General features: G+C 52.3%; 1 protein-coding gene across 3 annotated transcripts; it reads left to right on the top strand.

The window, feature by feature from the left end:
• Window positions 1-1,250: 1,250 nt before the first annotated feature.
• Window positions 1,251-12,791, top strand: SDSL (serine dehydratase like). Of its 3 annotated transcripts, none has more exons than XM_082640024.1 (9): window positions 1,251-1,333; window positions 4,802-4,885; window positions 5,237-5,431; window positions 5,602-5,641; window positions 6,721-6,860; window positions 8,028-8,116; window positions 8,851-9,078; window positions 11,220-11,344; window positions 12,373-12,791. In XM_082640024.1, exons 3-9 carry the CDS (start codon window positions 5,258-5,260, stop codon window positions 12,564-12,566), a joined length of 990 nt encoding a protein of 329 aa, XP_082496150.1. In that variant the 5' UTR covers window positions 1,251-1,333; window positions 4,802-4,885; window positions 5,237-5,257; the 3' UTR covers window positions 12,567-12,791. The 3 variants fall into 3 exon arrangements, with proteins under 3 accessions (XP_082496150.1, XP_082496152.1, XP_082496151.1); XM_082640025.1 differs by having other exon boundaries at window positions 1,303-1,333; window positions 4,806-4,885; XM_082640026.1 differs by lacking the exon at window positions 4,802-4,885 and having other exon boundaries at window positions 1,275-1,333.
• The last annotated feature ends 7,326 nt before the right edge of the window (window positions 12,792-20,117 follow it).

The raw sequence follows: 20,117 nt of genomic DNA, 5'->3' as shown, positions 1-20,117 counted from the left end.
TGACAAGGATGGAGTTTGTTTAATGTGAGGATGGGGATGAAACTGCTAAAGTCCTCATCAAGGATCATGACCAAGCAGTTCCACTTGACCCCAAGTGGCCAGGAGTTAATCATCAAACCCGGGGAGGTCACACACAGGTCAAGAAGGGCACAGACCATCTGGGCTGCCAGGTGCTTCCTGGACCTCACCTCCCATTTGATATATAGGGAAACTGAGGCCCCCCCCAAATTAATGTGACCAGCTCAGATTCACCCAGTGAGATGCTGATAGAGAAAAGACATGAATGTGATCACGTCATTCCCCTGCCTAAAGCCTTCCATGGCTCCCTAGTGCCCCTGGGTGAGGTCCAGACTCCGGATTGGCACAGGCATCCTGTGGACTCTGGTCCTTGCCCACCTCCTCAGCCACAAACCCACCTGCTGTCCCATCCTTGCCCTTTCTATTCGAGTCCTCCTGCACATGTCTCCGTTCCTGGGACACCCCATGTTTTTCAGTTTCAGACCTTTGCTTTCCCTGTTCCTGATTCCTGGCTCCTCTCGGTCTCCTCCTCCAGGAAGCCTTCCCAGCCCTCAAGGGCCAGGTGAGGTACCTGCTCTGGGCGCCCACAGCCCTACCCCACATCTTCCTGCCAACATCTGACAGCATTGATCATAGCTGCTCTTCAGTGGTATCTTGGGGCTTCTTGAGGGCAGGGGACATGCTGTTTTATTTGAGGCTAAAGATCCCAGGACTTGACACGTAGTTGGTGTCCAATAAATATTCTTTGAATGAATGAATCGGTTGTCAGAGTCACTCATTTGAACAGTAAATGATTGTTTGAGTCCCAATGTTGGGTATAAAATATCAAAGGTGAGGAGGAGCTTCAGAAGAAAACATGCCTTTCCAATGTGACAGATAATAATTGTTTCTTTATCCTTGTTTTCTTGTCTCAGACCTAAGTTGACCTTGACAGTGGTCCAGGGGACGTGACTTGGCATTCAGCACAAGCACTGGACTTGGAGGTGTCTGTGTCACAGAAAAGGTGGTCCAGGGTGAGAGTTAAAGGGTGCCCCTCGCTGGCTGGGTGGCCTTGGCCGAGTAAGTCCCCCTCTCTGGGCCTCAGTTTCTTCATCTGTGAAATGGGACCAGGTAATCACATGTCTCGGACAGCAAACCGGGAGGCAGTGAAGGCTGATCTTGTCCCCTTTCTCCTCCAGTGGGGAGCTGTCCCTTTAACACAGAAGGAGGGGCCAAGGCCACAGGAAGCTGCAGGAAGCTGGCAAAGCCAGTGCCCAGGCAGGCTGGTGGGCAACAGGCTGGGGCTGAGCTGGTCTTGGGACTGTTGAGAAGGAAGGTAAGGGCGTCTGGGGCCCAAATAGGGCCCTGGGGCTCTGTGTACATTTGTGAATGTGAGTAGAGGCTAGTTGGAAAGTTCTGGGGCCAAGTCCCAGCTGAGTGGACAGAAAGTGGGAGGGTGAGACTGTCCGAAGTCCTCCCAGGAACATGGGTTCAGCTCAGGGTGCCTGTGGCCCGTCTGCCTTGGAGTAGAAGGCTAGGGGTCTGGGACCCTGAGGATCGGGGAGCACATCCTGATCCCAGGGAGGTGGGGCTGACATTCTGCCAGCCAAGGAGTGGCTGAGGTTTCCCAGCCCTGGCACCAGAGATTTGGCTGTTGGGCGTCACCCAGGTGACCTCTGGGGAAAAGCATGAGGGACAAGGGAGGTGGAAAAGGTAGTCAGTTGGTCTTTTATCCCAATTCATAGAAGTAGCAGGTGCCCTCCTGGGCGTCTGGGCTTGATAAGGCTGTTGGCAACTTGGGGTTCATTCATCTGACTGATGCCTGCTGTCCTCTTCTGGGCAGTCGGTATAACCAAGAGGGCTGGGGGAGCCTGGGGACTGAGGCAGGAGCATTTAGCTCCTAAGGACAACTGGCAGTTAAGTGCTAAACGCTCACACCTTTAATGATAATAATGCTAATATAAAAGAGGAAGTAAAGCATGGTGGGTAAGAACACAGATGCCAAAGTGCACTGCCTGAGTTTGAATCCTGGCCATGCCATTTCTATCTGTGTGACCTTGGACAAGTTACTTAACCTCTCTGGGCCTCCGTTTCATTGTCTATAAAGTGGAGTTAATAATTGAACCTATCTCAGGGTCATTGTAATGATTATATGAGATAAAATATAAGGTGGTTGGTATAGTGCCTGGCTCAAAGGAAGTCCCATATAATTATTAGCTATTATTATATGTGAAGCAGAGTTGATGCCTTTACTTTATGGTCTCACTTAATCCTCACAATGATCCTGTGATGCACAAGCTCTTCTCCCAGTTTGTTGCGTGGTTAGTTCCTTTTCCTTTTTCAGGTCTCAGTTTTAATGGTCACCTCCTCCAAAAGGCCTTTCCTGACCTCCTGACCCAAAGTAGGTCCCCTGTTCTTCTCTTCAAGACTCCGTATATGTCTGTTTCCCTTTTAGCAGTTCTCACCATTTCTGATTATTTTGTTTGTCTATACAGTTATTTGTTGAATGTCGATCTCTTTCTGAGATTATAAGTCACCTCCAGGAGTAGATGTCTGTCTGGTTCACCATGGTATCCCTAGTTCCTAGGTCAGGGCCTACACCTTGTAAGCACTCTAGAGCAACAATGAGCCTACCAGCACTGTTAGGAGACCCCAATGAGATAACGACGCCTCCAAAAGACTCAGTCAGGGCTTCCCTGGTGGCGCAGTGGATGAGAGTCCGCCTGCCGATGCAGGGGACGCGGGTTCGTGCCCCGGTCCGGGAGGATCCCACATGCCGCGGAGCGGCTGGGCCCGTGAACCATGGCCGCTGAGCCTGTGCATCCGGAGCCTGTGCTCCGCAACAGGAGAGGCCACAACAGTGAGAGGTCTGCGTACCGCCCCCCCCAAAAAAATGACTCAGTCAATTTCTGGTAATTGGATTCCACAAAGGATAGCTATTATTATTATTACTATTATTATTAATCTGCACCAAACCCTGTGAGTTGGGATGTTATTATTCCCATTTTACAGAAGGGGAAATAGGCACACACAGGTTGAGACACTTCTCTGGGTCACACAGCCAAGAAGTCATAGCTAGTTTCTAACTTTGGTCTCTGATTGACCCCAAAATTCACATTCTTGGGCTCTGGGGCTGAGGTGAGGCCCAGGGCTGGGTATGTGGGATTTGGGTGACCCGTGGGCTACCCTCCCCCAATGCCATGCCCTGCTTAAGAATTGTCCTGGATGGAACTGGGTGGAGGTGGTTCAGGCTTTGCCATACCTGGAGAACCCCAGGGCCATCCCAACAAAGGCCCAGAGTCAAATCCAGGGACAGGAGACCTGGAGACCTCTGAAGCGGGGAGCCCAGCTCTTGACTAAGCAAGGGTGGACAAGGAGCTTGGGCTTGTGGTGGGCAGGGGAGGTTGCAGCGCTCCCCCTAGTGGCAAATCATGGAGCTGCAGCCCCACTATTGGGCGGCTCAATGCTTTTCTGCTCCAGAAAAAAAAAAGGGGGTGGGGTGGGAGGCCAGAGCGTTTGCTCCTTAAAAAAAAATCCTTCTATTTTTCTCCCTTCTAATTTCCTCCCTCTCTGCTTCTCGCCCTTACACACTGGTCCATTCACTCACTCACTCATCTGCACTTCGGCTTAAAACTTCCCAGCGGCTTCCCATAGCAAGTAGAATTAGAATAATAGCCCAGGGCTTCCCTGGTGGCGCAGTGGTTGAGGGTCCGCCTGCCGATGCAGCGGACGCGGGTTCGTGCGTTTGGGAAGATCCCACATGCCGCAGAGCGGCTGGGCCCGTGAGCCATGGCCGCTGAGCCTGCGCGTCCGGAGCCTGTGCTCCGCAACGGGAGAGGCCACAACAGTGAGAGGCCCGCGTACTGCAAAAAAAAAAAAAAAAAAGAATAATAGCCCAACTCTTCACCGTGGGCTGGAACGCCCTCCCCAACATCCCTGACCACCTCTCCTTGCTCGCCTCCTACTCTCACCTCCACCAGTCCCTTCTCTCAGCACCAGGAACGCTCTAAGTTCATTTCCCTCAAGGCAGCGGTTCTACCTGCTGTTCCCTCTGCAGAACGCTTTTCCCTTGCTTCTCTTCTTGTCATTCATCTCAAAGTTCCCCCTTTGAGAACTTGCAGGTCAAAAGAAAAGTAAATTACCTCTCAGCCAACCAAAAATGCACAGCTCCGATCTGCCTCCCAATTCAAACTGTTAAAACCCCTAAACCATCACCAACAGCAAGACGGGCAGTTTATTACATTTAATGAGACGATTGGAAATTGGAACACTTAGCAGATATTTGATGATATTAAGAAATCATTTTAATGTTTTTAGACGTGATAATGGCATTGTGATTACATTTTAAAAAATAAACATCAGTGACGTATACTTTCCATAAAATAAAATTAGCTTACTCAAGGTTAGAATTTGAAGAGTTTGGACAAATGTATACTGTTCTGAAACTGTGGCTACAATGTTTAAAAAGAGTTCTTTGCTTTTAGAGCTACATGCTGAACTATTTACAGAAGAAATAATACGGGAGGAAATTTATAATAATAATATAATTCAGGAAGGAGGATTAGGCACAGATATGGAGAAAACAAGGCAGGCCACGTGTTGACGATTGTTGAAACTAAGTGATGGCTACATGGGAGCTTCGTCAGACAGTCCTTGACACTTTTGCTGTGTTTAAATTTTCTATAATACAAGTTTAAAAAAAAGTTTCTTTCCTGGGAGACGTCTTTGCTGACCACCCTGGCTAAAACAATACCCTCCCCTCTAGGTCACTCCTGTTTGAAATTCTGTGATTCTGTCTCCCCAGCTAGACCGTGAGCTCCGGCAAAGCAGGGGCTGCCTCTGACGTGTCCCCTCCTGCGTCCCAAAACCTGGAACTGCCTGGCACATAGTAGGTGCTCAGTAATGTCTTTTGAATAAATGAATGAATAATGAATGATGAATGAATGAATTCTCCCACTCTCATTCATTCATCACCACTATTGGCCACGTTCTCCATCCCCAGCGCTGTGAGCAGCCACAGTTACAGAAGAAAAGGGCCCCTAGTCAAAACCTCCTTGTCCAGATGGTGAAACTGAGGCCCAGAAAGGCACGGATACTTCCCTGGAGCCTCACAGCTTGGCAGCCATATGGCACTAAGGGAGCCAAGTGGAGGAGCTTCTCCCTCTCCCCGTTCCCTGTTCTGGTTACAGGGACTCTTGGCTGGAGCTGCCTGCGCTATGATGTTTGTGCCCTCCTGCAGGCCCTCTAGGTGGTTGCTGGTATGGAGGGCCCTCTGGCGGAGTGTGCCAAGGGTGAGCACTTCCACATCGTCACACCTCTGCTGGAGAGCTGGGCGCTGTCCCAGGTGGTGGGCATACCTGTCTTCCTCAAGTATGAGAATGTGCAGCCGACTGGCTCCTTCAAGATCCGTGGCATTGGACGTTTCTGCCAGGAGGTGAGGGTGTGTGGGCAGGAGGGGAGAGTGAGGTTGTACAGATGGAAGGGGACAGCTGTGGCAGGACGAGGGGTGGGGAGAGGTGGAGTGGGAGGGTCTAACTCCATCCCACACAGGCCTCCATGACACCTGCTTGGGTCAGCCCCTACCCACATACCTTGTCTTCCCAGGTGGCCAAAAAGGGATGCAGACACCTGGTGTGCTCCTCAGGTGAGCCCACCCCTTTCTACTTCATGAGGGTCCTCAGGGCTGGGTTGGGGGAGGAGGACCTGGCTGGAGCAGCAGTAGATGTCCAGGGCTTGGCCTCTTTTTCTTTTTTTAAAAATAAATTTATTTATTTATTTGTTTATTTTGGCTGCACGTGGGCTTTCTCTAGTTGCGGCGAGCAGGGTCTACTCTTTGTTGTGGTGCGTGGGCTTCTCATTGCGGTGGCTTCTCTTGTCGCAGAGCACGGGCTCTAGGCGCCCAGGCTTCTGTAGTTGTGGCACGTGGGCCTCAGTAGTTGCAGCATGTGGGCTCAGTAGTTGTGGCTCGCAGGCTCTAGAGCACAGTCTCAGTAGTTGTGGTACACGGGCTTAGCTGCTCCACGGCATGTGGGATCCTCCCGGACCAGGGATCGAGCCCATGTCGCCTGCATTGGCAGGCAGATTCTTAACCACTGCACCACCAGGGAAGTCCTTGGCCTCTTCTTAAATGTCCAGTCTCATCAAGGTCATGGTCAGATGGCTGCTTTGTATGTCCTCTCCCAGCCCCCTTCCCATCATTCAAGCCTCCTGGTAGTAAGTGATAAAACCCCAATCATACGGGTTTACGTTACAGGCTCCAAGAATTGAAGAATTCTTGGGATAATTGGCTTTCAGGCACAGCTGGACCCAGGAGCTCTCCTCTGTACCTCTCCTTTTCTTGGCTTGTCTTTCCTCTGTACTAACTTTACTCTCATATAGACCACATGGTAACAAGATGACCATCAGGAGTTTTAGGCTTGCCTCCTACCATCCTACCAACCCTGGTGAAAAGGGAGTTCCCCTTCCCAATGGCCTCATCAGTCCATGAATTAGTCTTTTTGGCCCAGCTTGTCCCATGTACTCATCCCTGAACCAATCATGGTTCAGGTGAGTGCGTTCTCTGATTGGCTCCACATAGATCACGTGTCCACCTCTGGGGCCAATGGTGGGGCATATAAGTGTCAGGAAGGAGTGACTCCCAAAGGGAAATGGAGGGGGTGGGAGAGCAGTGTGTCAACAGGCTAATGCAAATGCCCACAACACCCCCTTCTACTGCCTCCACAGGGGGTAACGCAGGCATCGCTGCCGCTTACGCTGCTCGGAAGCTGGGCATCCCAGCCACCATTGTGCTCCCCGAGGGCACCTCTCTGCAGGTGGTGAGCAGGCTGCAGGGGGAGGGGGCCGAAGTTGAGCTGACTGGAAAGGTAAGGACCTCAAGAAGGGGAAACCCGCTGAAGGGGGCTGTTCCCCCATACTCCCACCTCACCCCCAAGAGATCCTGTTTCCTTTTCCTTTTTGTGAACTATGCCTGGGACCCAGTCATCCCTGAGGATGGCTGAGTTGAGGGGTGAGTGAGATGTGTTATATATTAAGGGCTACGCTCTGTCATCTTGCCTCTCTCCACCTTGAGAAGACTTTTCCTGTGTGAACCCAAGAGAAGCAGGAGGCTGGTGGTTACCAGGAGTGTATCTGTCTCCCTGCACCCTCACTAACACTTGGTGCTATCCACTTTAAATTGTTGCCACTCAATAGGACAAAAAGTACAAAGAAAGACGAGGACAGCATCACCCCCCATTCTGAGGCCGCCCCGAAATGAAAGGATATTCATCTGATAAGGATATCATTGGTTCACTTTGTTACCCAAGAAACAGAGACCCCAACATGTCATCCTTCTCCCCTCCTGGGAAGAAGAAGAAAACGAAATCCATCCATCCATCCATCCATCCATCCATCATCCCTGGAAAACAGGCTTTTAAAAACCATCAAAGTTAAAACTAAAAGCCATATCATGGTACCCAAAAGCTGGTCTCCAAATACTTAGTGTATACAGTTTCCTTCCTGCCTGCTTTTCTGTCTTCCTTTCTCCTTCCTTCCTTCATCCATTCATCCATTCATTCATTCACTCACTCATTCATTCATTCAACATCCTTCCGTCCATCACCCTTTCTCCCTCCCTCTGCCTTCTTTTCCACCCCTCCATCCATCCATCATCCATCCAAAAGATATTCATTGAGCACAGACTATGCGCCTGCACTGTGTTAGGCAGTGCTAAGAATACAGAGATAATAAGGCGTGGTCTCTACTCTTACAAAGCTCCAAGTATTGTTGGGGAGACTCGCAGGTAACCAGACGATGAGAATAGAACACGATGGGTCCTGCCTGGATTGTAGAAAGCACGTGGAATCCATTTGTCCACTTGGAAGCCTCTGCCTTTGACCCAGGAGGCTGCTGGGTCCACACCAGCTCTGATCTCACCCTCGGGGGTCTCCTCAGCCCACTGGCCCCTGGAGCCATCCAGGAGACCTCAGGTTCTGCTCCAACCTCCATAGCCGTCTGACTGCCGTCTTCTGAGGGCCTCGGTTTCTCTTCAGGTCTGGGACGAGGCCAATCTAAGGGCACAAGAGTTGGCCAAGAAGGACGGCTGGGTGAACATCCACCCGTTTGACCACCCCCTGATATGGTAAGGCTGGTGCCCCTCTCCCCATGGAACTCAGCACTGAGAGACCCTCGTTGAGTCAGGGTCCTCCCACTGGACAGAGGGGAAACTGAGGCCCAAAGAGGAGAAGAGGCTTGGAAGCCAGGCACATGGAGGTCCAGACCCCACCTCTGCCACTTGTGATTTGTGTGACTCTGCAAAGCACCTCACCACCCGTGCCTCAGTTTCCACGTGTGTAAAATGGAAATGCTAATAATAAAGCCCCTTGACTGAGTGTGTACTTTGGGACACATTTCATCCGTTTTGTCTTCCCCAGAGCCCTAGAGATGGTTTTTTAAATGCCCATTTTACAGGTGAGGAAACCGAGGCACAGAGGGGTCAAGCTCCTTGCTGAAGCTCACACAGCTAGTAAGTGGCAGAGACCTTGGGTCCCAGGCCCAGGACTTGAGTTGGGCTGGTTCCACGTGTTACTCTGGTCTCCTCTTAACCAGACACAAGAACGCTGCCTCTTTCCAGCGTTGTGGAATGGATTAAATGGATTGAGGATGTGCCTGGGAGGTTGATGAAAGGGGGAAAGAATGAGTGGATGAATAACCTGAGTGGATGGAAGCTGAGTGACCTAAGCGTGGCAGGGTCTCCCCTCCACGTGCCATGGGTGGGGAGGCGGATGGCGACGCGTGGAGTGTGTGTGGACGTGAGCCCGTGGGACTGGGGCCCCTCTCACCCCTGCTCCTCTCTCCTGCTCCCTCATCCTGCAGGGAAGGCCACGGGAGCCTGGTGCGGGAGCTGAAGGCAGTGCTGGGGACCCCACCGGGTGCCCTGGTGCTGGCAGTGGGGGGCGGAGGCCTCCTGGCCGGGGTGTCGGCTGGTCTGGCAGAGGTGGGCTGGCAGCATGTGCCCATAATTGCCATGGAGACCCAAGGGGCACACTCTTTCAATGCGGCCATCAAGGCAGGCAGGCTGGTGACACTGCCGGACATCACCAGGTAGGCATAGACTGGGGGCATTTGTGGGGCGCTAGGCTGCCCTAGGACCTCCCAGTCCCACTTAGTGGAAGTGGGGCGCTCAAGGGGGTCACTTTTTTTTTTTTAATTAAAAAGAGATTTTTTTGGGGGCCACACCATGGCATGCGGGATCTTAGTTCCCCGACCAGGGATCGAACCCATGTCCCCTGCAGTGGAAGCACGGAGCCCTAACCACTGGACCACCAGGGAAGTCCCCTCAAGGGGGTCTCCTTAATCCTGCATGGCTGATCTATAGGACTTTTCATTCCCTGCTTAAACCCATCAGTGTGTTCCCCAAGCTCTCAGGCCCAAATCAGACTCCTCCCCATTCCACTTCAGCCACTGGCCTGTCTTCCTGTCCCTTGAATGGGTCATGCTCTTTCCTCCCTCCATGCCTCTGCACGGGCTGTGTCCTCTGCCCAGAAGTCCTAGGGTTCCCTCTTCTTCTTCTGGCCGTTTTCCCTCCCCTCAGAGAGATTCTCCCCACAACTCTGTCATCGGAGTTCCCCCCGCCCAAGTTCTCCCTCAGAGCGTCTACCTACCGTGGGTATTTCTTTACTTGTCCTTGTGTTTCTTTTTTCTTTTTTTTTTTTTTGCGGTACGCGGGCCTCTCCGTTGTGGCCTCTCCCGTTGCGGAGCACAGGCTCCGGACGCGCAGGCTCAGCGGCCACGGCTCACGGGCCCAGCCGCTCCGCGGCATGTGGGATCCTCCCAGACCGGGGCACGAACCCGTTTCCCCTGCATCGGCAGGCGGACTCTCAACCACTGCGCCACCAGGGAAGCCCGTCCTTGTGTTTCTTTACTCACTGCTGTCTCCCCTCCCAGACTTGCTTCTTGATAGCAGCGATAACAATTATCACAACCAACACTTCTGTAGAACTCACTATCTGTCAGGCTCTGCTCTAAGCACTTGAAATGTTTTAACTCATTCTCTACGACAGCGTCGTGAGCCAGCTATTGTTATTAGCCCAGTTTTTCAGATGAGGAAACTGAGGCTCAGGGAGGTGAAGTGACTTTTCCAAGGTCACACAGCTAGTTTAGAGCCAAGGTTTGAAACCAGGCAGCCTGGTACCAGAGTCCGTACTCTGGGCCACTGAGGGCACAGAGCCAGTTCTTATGAGCTCAGCAAAGCCTCTCCCAGGCCTGAAACACTGCCTAGCTCAGGAAAATACCAGCAGGTAGGTGATCCCAAGCACGGAGGTTCAGAGCATGGACTCTGGAGCCAGACTACCTGAATTTGAGCCCACATTCTGCTCTTGACTAGCTGTGTGTTCTTGGGCAAGTTCCTCAACCTCTGTGAACTTCAGTTTCCTGACCTATAAAATGGAACTCATAAATTTCTAACTCCAAGGGAGAGCTTAAGGATGAAAACAGAAAATCCAGGGACTTCCCTGGAGGTCCAGTGGTTACAACTCCGTGCTTCCACTGCATGGGGCTCAGGTTCGATCCCTGGTTGGGGAACTAAGATCCCACATGCTGCATGGCGCAGCCAAACAAACAAACAAACAAAACCCCTGTCAGAAAATCCAAGCATCCAGCACCTTGTCAACATTCAATGAATATTAGCTATAGTATAGACATGGTAAGTGGTTATTAATGAATAAAATGAAAAAAAGATCATTTTCTAGGCTTGGCTTTCTGGGGTCTGTGCAAGAACAACACAATCATGGCTGTAGAGTCAGAGGGGGTGATGTGCATTCATCAGCTATTCATGGGACACACTTTTTTTTGGGGGGGGTTCACGGGCCTCTCACCGTTGTGGCCTCTCCCGTTGCAGAGCACAGGCTCTGGACGCGCAGGCTCAGCGGCCATGGCTCACGGGCCCAGCCGCTCCGCGGCATGTGGGATCTTCCCGGACCGGGGCACGAACCCGTGTCCCCTGCATCGGCAGGCAGACTCTCAACCACTGTGCCACCAGGGAAGCCCGGGACACACACTTTTTGAGTGCGTCCTCTGAGCCAGGCGCTGCTCGAGACTCTTGAAATGCCGGGGCCCCCGGCCCATTGCAGGATGGGAGGGGGGCCCGGGGCTGGGGAGGGCTGGGGCTGTGCGGGGAGGAGACTTGACTCGCCAGCTTTTCTCCGCACCCCTGCCCTCCCTGCCCCACCTGCCCGCTCCTGCAGTGTAGCCAAGTGTCTGGGTGCCAAGACGGTGGCTGCACAGGCCCTGGCGTGTACGAAGGAGTTCAAGGTCTTCTCTGAGGTTGTGGAGGATGTTGAGGCCGTGAGCGCTGTGCAGCGGTTCCTGGGTGAGTGAGCACTGCCCCCCACCAGGGCTCAGAAACCGGCCAAGTCCCTGGATCCCCTGGAGAGAGTGTGCTCTCTCTCGTGTGTAGCCTCAGTGCCTATCGCAGGGCTGGGTATACAGTAATCATGTAGTAAGTGCACATTGAGTGGATGGAAAGGGTGGGGGTGAGGAAGGGGTGTGTCCTGCTGTCTCTAGCCTCCGGACTTCTGCACCCACTCTTCTCCCTTCTGGCTGCCCATCCTGGTCCTGCTCCCTATTGCTTTCATGTAACTAAGGGCTACTCAGCTATCATGGCACCTCCTCCAGGAAGCCTCCTCTGATCTCTCACCCCCACCCCACCTGGGTTGAAGACTTCCTATGCACCAATCCCAACAGTCTCATAACTGCCAGATTCTTATCCAACTACATCACTAGACTGTGAACTCTATGAGGGCGGGGGCTGGTGTGTCTTTTTCATTGTTGTGTCCCCAGGGCCTTCCTAGCACTGGGCCTGGCAGGGAGGGGGCGCTCAATAAATATTTGTTGAGTGAATGGATGAATGTATGAGTGAGTGGAAAGGTGGATAATGAATAGGTGGATGGGTGGGTGGGTAGACGGTTAGATTGATGGGCAGTGGATTGACAAATGACATGGATGAAATGGATGGAAGGATGGGTGGACACATTGATTAATGGACACATTGATGGATGGACAGACAGACAGTCAAATGATGGATAGGGGATGCATGGATGGATGGATGAATGGATGGATGGATAAAACAATGATTGATAGATACACTGATGGATGGAAAGACAGACAGTCTAATGATGGATAGAGGGTGGGATGGATGGATGGATAGATGAAAGGTGGATGGATGGAGGGATAGATGGTCAGATTGATGGATGGAGAGAGAGTCAGACAGATGAAGGATTGTGAGATGGATGCCTGGATGGCTGGCTTCGTGGAATTGCAGTGCCCAGAGCCTGCTGAGCACTAACTGGTTCTTCCTCCCTTTCCTCCCCTCCACCCCCGTTCCCCTACTCTGGGCAGATGATGAGCGGATGTTGGTGGAGCCTGCCTGCGGGGCAGCCTTAGCTGCCATCTACTCAGGCCTCCTGGGGAGGCTTCAGGCTGAGGGCCGCCTGCACCCTTCCCCAGCCTCAGTCGTGGTCATCGTGTGTGGAGGCAACAACATTGACAGTGGGGAGCTACAGGCTCTGAAAGCCCAGCTGGGCCAGGACTGAGGGCTCCTGGTTTAGGAGGGCTGGCTGGGCCCCAGTGACCCCCAAGAAGCTCCTGGACACCCCTGGAGGGGGTTGCTGGCTGAGGGGCCTCTGTGCTCATGGATGGCAGTGGCAGCTGCCCTGTGCTGCTACGCTGGCTGCCTCCTGCAGGAAGCCCTCCTGAACTGCCCCCTTTGGCTTCCCTGCAGCTCTGGCCAATAAACTCTTTCTGAGTTGTGCCTGTAACTCCAGCAGGTCCATTTTTTTTCCGCCTCCATGAACTCAGAGAAGGCACACAGCAACCTGATGCCAGCACTCTGATGAAGCGACTCTCTTCATATCACACAGCTTGTGCATCAAAGCCAAGAATTCAGAACTCCAGTTCCTAAGGGAATCCGGCCATGCTGAGCTCCTAGCCGGGCTTCCCTTACCTGGCAGACCTGCTCAGGAAGGGGAGGGGGACATTCTGTCACTTCTCAGGCCTGGGCTGGTAGGACAATATTGCCAATCTTTATCAAGTGCTTGTCATGTGCCAGAAATGCTTTTAAGAACTTTCTATTCATTGTCCTCTTTAAAGTTCACAAAGGCACTATGAAGTAGAAACCATTATTATCCTCCGTGTTCTACAGATGGGGACACTGAGGCATGAAAAGGTGACAACTCGCTTGAGGTCACACAGGCTGGAATGTAGCCCAGCCAGTTTCAAACCCTGTGATTTTTGACATGACTCTGTATTTCTTGGACCTCCGCCTTCTTTGTGTGGTGGGACATTGGAGAAGGAGGCAGGGCCTCCAGGTCGGTCTGGACACACCTGTGGGTCAAAAGGAGGGTGGACACTGGTCCTGAAACTGGGCACCTGCAGCCCCTGGGAAGGATCTCTTCAGAAACCGAGAGAAAATTAGAATCCTTTGTGGCCACCAGGGGGCAGCAAATTGTCTCCAATGGGGAAGCCCGGCTCCAGGCAGGTGAGACCTGCCCCAGGGTCTTCCTTGACTCTACCCAGCTGGGGGTGGGGGTGGGGGTGGGTGGGTGCTGAGGTCCCAGATGCGAATGGGCCCACACAGTCTGGGCATGGGGGGAGCCCTATCCAACCCCTCCCAGCGCTGCAGGAAACAAGGCTCAGAGAGGGTGGGGGCCACCCTGTGTCACAGCCCTTGGCAGAACCCAGCTCCCAGCTCCCGCTGAGGGGCTGCCTCATGAGGGCTGTGTGACCTTGGGCAAGTGCCTTCCCCTCTCTGGGCCTCAGGCTGCCCCTCTGTGCTGGAGGAGACCCACTTGCTGCTTCCCACCTCCTTTCCTGTGGCCAAACTGTTCCCTCCACCAGGTGTCTCCTCCTTTTCTCAGGCTGAGGATTTGAGAGCAGCAGTGGCCTCCCTGTACTTCGCCCGCTGCTTCGGTTTCATCCTCCCTTTGACCGTAGACATCGACCTCGGTTGCCAAGGTTGTCCCTCCAGAAGGCCCCAGGACCCAGCCCTATGTCCTTGTGGGTTCCTGGAATAGACACTGAGCGCTCCAGAGCGGGACACAGCCAGGCTTGAACCTGAACTTTGTTCCTACTCACTACCCCAGTGACCTTGAGTAAATGATGCTCTGGTTCAGTACCTCAGTGTTCTAACCAGTAAAATGGGTTGTTTGCAGATTACTACTAGGACCCGGCATAGGTATCGTCTTTCAATAATTGCTAGTTCTTACCACCTCCTGAGTGTTCCTCCTGCAACAATGAGGGGTGTGGAGGAACTAGTAGTTATTCTCGTGTTGAGCACCTACTGTGTGCTTCGGGTCTCAGCAGTCATTTCATTTAATCCTGCAGTAACCTATGTGGTAGATACTATTATAATCTTCATTTTTGCAAATGAGGAAACTGAGGCACAGAGCAGTCAAGCACTTACTCCAAGTCACACAGCTGAACTGGAACGCTGCTGTGTGAACACCTGGGCTTGTGCCTCTAACCACGACTGCCCTCCTACCTCCTTTCCTTTGCTTAAGCCATGCCCCCTGCATGCCATGCCCTCTACGCTTCTAAATCCTACACATTCTTCGAAGCCCCGTGTAAAGGCAGCCTCCTCCCTGAAGCCCCTGGGATTGCTTCAGCCAGACACCGTCTCCCCAGCCCCGCACTCCTCCAGGTGAGTGGCAGAGCCCGTCTTCACTCCAGATGCTCTGTCTTCCACTCAGGCTCCTGTCCTTGGCTGCCCTCTTGGGAGACTTGTCAGCTGCCGTTGGCTCCTCTCCTGGTCTCGGCAAGCTTGAGATAAGAACCCGAGGGGCCTGTTGACCCTGTCCAGATAACACATGTCAATTACCTTGGAGTCGCCCTTCCTGGTTGACACCCAAGGAATGCCAAGGGCGGGGCAGAGGTACAGGGAGAGAGCAGGACGTGGATGGTTGAAGCTGAGGTGATGGCGGTTATGGCCTGATGTAGCGGGACGGGCACTGGAGCTGAGAAACCGTTGCCATTCTGCCTTTGCCCTCCTGGACCACTCAGTGGGGGAAATGGGGAGCCTACGAGGAGAGTCCTGGGAGCAGGAGATTTTCTGTATTGGTCCAGGGCTCTGTGGAGAGCACTGAACACTGGGTCATCAGGTGTGTGTACCTGCCTGAGATACACCCAGCTTCCCCAGCCCAGCTGGGGCCCCTCTCCTGGGAGGGGGGCCCTTTGGTTCCCTGTGGGTCCTATCAGCCGAGGTTCCCTCTGTCTTCTCACCAGGTGGACTCGAAAACCCCTGCCTCCAGAGGCTGCCTCCATCTAGTCCTTCTCTCCAGCCTTAAGCCAAGGTGATGGTTGAAATCCAGCCTTTGGTTGGCACAGGGGGTGTTTTTACCCCAGAGCTGGCCCCAGGCATGGCAGGGGCATGGGAAGGTGGACCAGGGTCATGCTGCTGCTGCTCCCCTTTCTCCAGCCTGGGCAAGAGCCCAGTACAAAGCAGGTACATGCTCCTGTACCTTCAGAGAAGGGTCTGACCCTCAGTTGTGGACACGATGGCTCAGACTGGCTTTATATCTCAAGTCAACTGTGCATGGCTGTGTGCTCTTGTACTTGTAGGCATGCATGTATGTTTGTGTCCATGTGTGGGAGAGTGCATGCACTCGTGTATTTATGAGGCAACACTTGCAATTCATTGAAGGATTTCCCTCAAACTGTGTAGAGCTTCACATTTTTGTACTTGGGACTTATAATCCAGTCACCAGCCAGGCATCAAACTTAGATGTATACGATGAAGCAGGTTGGGGGCTAGACATTAGGGAGTGGTGGGGATTGGAGCAAACTGGAAAGCTCATATTCTACCTAAAGGAGGTGGCCACTGCTCAAGTTTATCCAATAGCAGGTCTAGCATAACAGATCTCCCGATATCTTAGTGTTAGCTCAAATTCAAAGCAATTTAGGAAAAGCCATGTGGTCTGTTTGCCTGCCTATTTATGAAAAGGCTCTGGACAGGTCCTGCAGGAAAGGAGGAGGAACATGTGACCCCAACCTCAGCCAATTCAAGCACTGTATTCTGTCTGGCCATGGTGACTGGTTCAAGGGCAGGCCCAGGAGCCAAACTGTCCAATCAGAGCAGCTCTCAGGATGTGAGCTGGGAATTGTTTGGCAAATTCTGGAGACATGTTTGATTGCCACAACTGGGTTGGGGGAGCGTGCCCCTGGCACTTAGTGGATGAGGTCCAGGGAAGCTGCCCGACGCCCTACAATGCACAGGATGGCCCCCACGGCAAGGAGTAACTGGATCTTAGAGTAGTAGAGCTGAGGTTGGGAAATGCTGAGTCAGGCAAATCTCATCTCTTCTGGGTCTTTTTCTTGGGAGGGGGGAGGTGTCTCTGGATTATCTCTATTTGTGTATTCCTGGGAGATCGCCTGCTGTTTCAATTGTTATCACTTTATCAAGCAACTACTCAGTGCCTGGGAGGATTCCCTGTCTTACACATGAAGAAAGGGATGCTGGGAGAGAGGTAGAGCCCAGGCCCACTCCAGAGTCAAGGACCCTAATTACCATAACAGCCAGAGTAGCCAGGGGCTCCACAGTGGAGGAAAGGAGGCAGGTGGACCCACGGTCCGCCCCCTGTAGGACCGGGTTCGCTGAGCTGTGATGATGGGCAGGTAGTGAACCCAATGAGGCAACGCATCTCACCAAGTCCCTAAACCCACTGGACTGCTTTTTTAAAAAAAAATTATTTGTTTATTTATTTATTTGGCAAGCCGGGTCTTAGCTGCGGCTTGCCAGCTCCTTAGTTGTGGCAGGCGGGCTCCTTAACTGTGGCATGCGAACGCTTAGTTGCGGCAAGTGGGATCTACTTCCCTGACCAGGGATTGAACCCGGGCCCCCTGCATTGGGAGCGTGGAGTCTTAACCACTGTGCCACCAGGGAAGTCCCTGGACTGCTTTGAAGAAGAAACTTCTGGAAAATTTAAATGATCTCACCAACACTTCACCAGGATAGTGGCTGAATTTACGGAATCCATTTACAGAAGCTCTTTATATGAAGTTGGGGTTATTGATCCTAGTTTATAGCAGAAGAAACAGGTTTAGAGAAGCAGCGCCAGGAGCCTCCAGTCACACAGCGGGTTGATCTGTTTCCTAAGTGTCTTAATCTTTTGGTTAGTTGAGATAGGATGGTTAAGAAAGCTTCTTTGAAAAGGTGACATTTGAGCTGAGGACTGAAGGAAATGAAGGAGTATGTGGGGGTGTATGGGGGAAGAGCAGAGGGAACAGCATGTGCAAAGGTCCTGAGGTGGGAACCTGTGAGGAGGCCACTGTGACTGCAGAGGGAAGGGCAAGGGAGAGAAAGTAGATGATGGTGGAAGATGGACAGAGAGGTAAGGAGTGTGCATGGGTGGAGGGAAGGGGCACCAGGTCACGAAGAACCTTGCAGGCTGTGGTCAGTACTTTGGTTTTTACTCTGAGGACGATGAAGAGCCCTAGGAGAGTGGAGCATGAGACCATATCCCTGCCTCCCGTCTCCCTCCGCTCTGTCCCCAGCCTCTATCTTCATCTCCTGTCCTGAGAAACCTTTGCATACGATTGGTGCTCACCCCACCACCGACTCGAATCTCCTGGATCAGGTGGGTGCAGCCACGCCCCCCAGCTGCTGAGAGTGTTGGCTGCTGACGGCCCACAGCTGCCCCCTTCTCCAGAGGACAGCCAGTGGGAGCCACTGTGTTTAGAGATGCAGCCTCTCCTACAACCTCAAGGTGGGGGCAGCTCTGTGGTCCCATTCACAGAGCGGAGCTACCCATGGGATGAGGCTGAGACCCGATTCCGCCTGAGCCCTCCCCTCCTCCTGTTCACCTGCCATCCCCTTCTTGATAAATCACATGCCAAAACCCCCATCTCAGGCTCTGCTGGTGGAAAACCCAACCTAAATGGACCCTCTCCCCCTGTCCCCATCCCATTGGCTTCTCCCTTCCCCAGTGTTTGTGCTTTTTAAACTCCACCAAAAATGTCACGGGCAGGTTTCTTGCCTGGTTTCCAAACTCCCTGATAAATTCCACTGGCTGGGCAACCCCAGGAGAGGTTTTCTGGAGCAAGGAACCCCATAAATCACCCTGCTGCCATTCCGGCGTGGGCAATATCTTATGTAAAAAGGTGTTTCCTGGGAGCGCCACGGGCAGGAGAATCCTATTACAAGCCGCCCCATTAATTATAGAGTCAAGTCGACCCTTTGCTGTGATTTTTTATCTTAAGTCCGAAAACTGATTGCCTTCACCAATCCTTCCCCTTCCAAAAAAACCCTAAAGAATAAAATAAATGTTTGAAGAATAAATACCAAAGTTTCTCCTTTTAGGGGAGAACCAGCAGAGAGACAGAGAGAGGGAGAGAGGGAGAGAGGGAGAGAGGGAGAGATGGAGAGAGAAAGTGGTGGGAAAGGGTCCTTTTTCTTCCTTTTAAGGTAAAAGTTATTGAGCACTCAGCCTGTGCAGGGCATATTCAACTTTCTGGACTCCTCCACCCCAGGAAGTGGGTGCTGTAATTCGTCCCATGTTACAGATGAGGGAAACTGAGGCTTGCCTGAAGTTACATGCTAACCCTTTCTTCTGAGGTGGTAAGGTGGGCAGAGAATGGGCCAGGCTGGGTATTTGAAGACCTGGGTTCAAAGCCTACCTCCGCTTCTTACTAGCTAGGACCCTGAGCAGATGAATTAACGTCTCTGAGCCTCAAAATTCTTCTCCTGCAAAATGAGGAATAAAAGCACCCCGGGAAGGCTTCCAGGGAGAAGACATGTGACAGCAAACACAGAGGGCAGAAGTTGCGCATGTCCCTTGCCCGAGTGACTAGCAACCTCCCCCCTGGCCTTCCTGTCACCAGTTTTGAGGCTGTCCTCACTCCCATCCCCAACCTATTTCGCGCTCAGCAGCCAGACTAGATATTTTGGTTTGTTTTTTTGGGTTTTTTTCAGCCGCACTGTGCAGCATGTGGGATCTTAGTTCCCCGACCAGGGATCGAACACATGCCCCCTGCAGTGGAAGCTCAGAGTCCTAACCACTGGACCACCAGAATAGTCTTAAACAAGCCCAAGGCAGAGTGTCACCCCTTCTGCTGAAACCCTCCCGTACCCCTGGCTGCATTTCAGATAAAGGTCTGACCCCTCACCTAGGCCCACAGGGCCCCGTGTCATCTGGCTTTTGCGGACCTTTGGGGTCTCAGCCCCTCCTTCTTTCCCCCAGCCCCAGAATCCCTGAATTGCAGCCACACCAGCATTTTTCTCTTCCTAGAACTCACCAAGCTTGATCCTGTCTCAGGGCCATTGTCAGTGCTGTTCCCTTTGCCTGCCACACCCTTCCAAAGCTCAGCAAAGTTGGCAACTTCTCATTCAGGACTCGGGTCAAGTGTCACCTCCTCAGAGAGGCCCTCCTGACGCACTGCCTGCCACTCAGGGCCAGGACTAGGGTGAAGCGAGCAAGTTACTCACTTTGGGAGGAAAATGTAAGGGGCGCCACAAAACTCGAAATCAGTTTCAAAAAAGAAAGAAAGAAAACTCAGAAATCAAGAAAAAGATTGTAATAAAACAACTTTAAAATGAAAATGAATGCACCAGAAATTCATGGTGAAAAACGTAGGGAAATTTTCCATAAAGATAGGATCTCACCTTGCACTTGGATGTCTCATCTCCCCTGAATGGCAGATCTGTCAGATCCTGTCTTTATTTAAAATGTTGCCCTTTGGGCTTCCCTGGTGGTGACTGCCGATGCGGGGGACGCGGGTTCGTGCCCCAGTCCGGGAGGATCCCACATGCCGCAGAGCGGCTGGGCCCGTGAGCCATGGCCGCTGAGCCTGTGCATCCGGAGCCTGTGGTCCGCGACGGGAGAGGCCACAGCAGTGAGAGGCCCGCGTACCGCAAAAAAAAAAAAAAAAAAAAAAAAGTTGCCGTTTTGTTCATTACTGATTATTTTGCATTAATTTTGAGTTTTCAAAATATTATATAAAAGTACTATTTATCTTGACTCCTAAGTTTTTGGAGTGCACCCCCTTTAAATTTTGCACCCAACATGAGTACCCCAGTTGCCTCACACTAGCCCAGCCTGGCTGACTGCCTGTTTTTTTTTTAATTTATTCACTGGTTTTACTTATTTGGTTTC

This window comes from Mesoplodon mirus (assembly GCF_964341445.2).
Source record: "Mesoplodon mirus genome assembly, chromosome: 13".
In the NCBI taxonomy this organism is placed as follows: domain Eukaryota; kingdom Metazoa; phylum Chordata; class Mammalia; order Artiodactyla; family Ziphiidae; genus Mesoplodon; species Mesoplodon mirus.
The sequence above is the reverse complement of the archived record's forward strand: the minus strand, read 5'-3'. Positions and strand labels throughout refer to the sequence as shown.

Excerpts from the sequence above, each read along its gene's own strand:
- SDSL (XM_082640024.1), top strand. The coding sequence starts at position 5,258 with ATGGAGGGCCCTCTGGCGGAGTGTGCCAAGGGTGAGCACTTCCACATC. Across the intron at positions 5,642-6,720 it reads ACACCTGGTGTGCTCCTCAG|GGGGTAACGCAGGCATCGCT; the intron begins GTGAGCCCACCC and ends CTGCCTCCACAG. Across the intron at positions 6,861-8,027 it reads AAGTTGAGCTGACTGGAAAG|GTCTGGGACGAGGCCAATCT; the intron begins GTAAGGACCTCA and ends GTTTCTCTTCAG.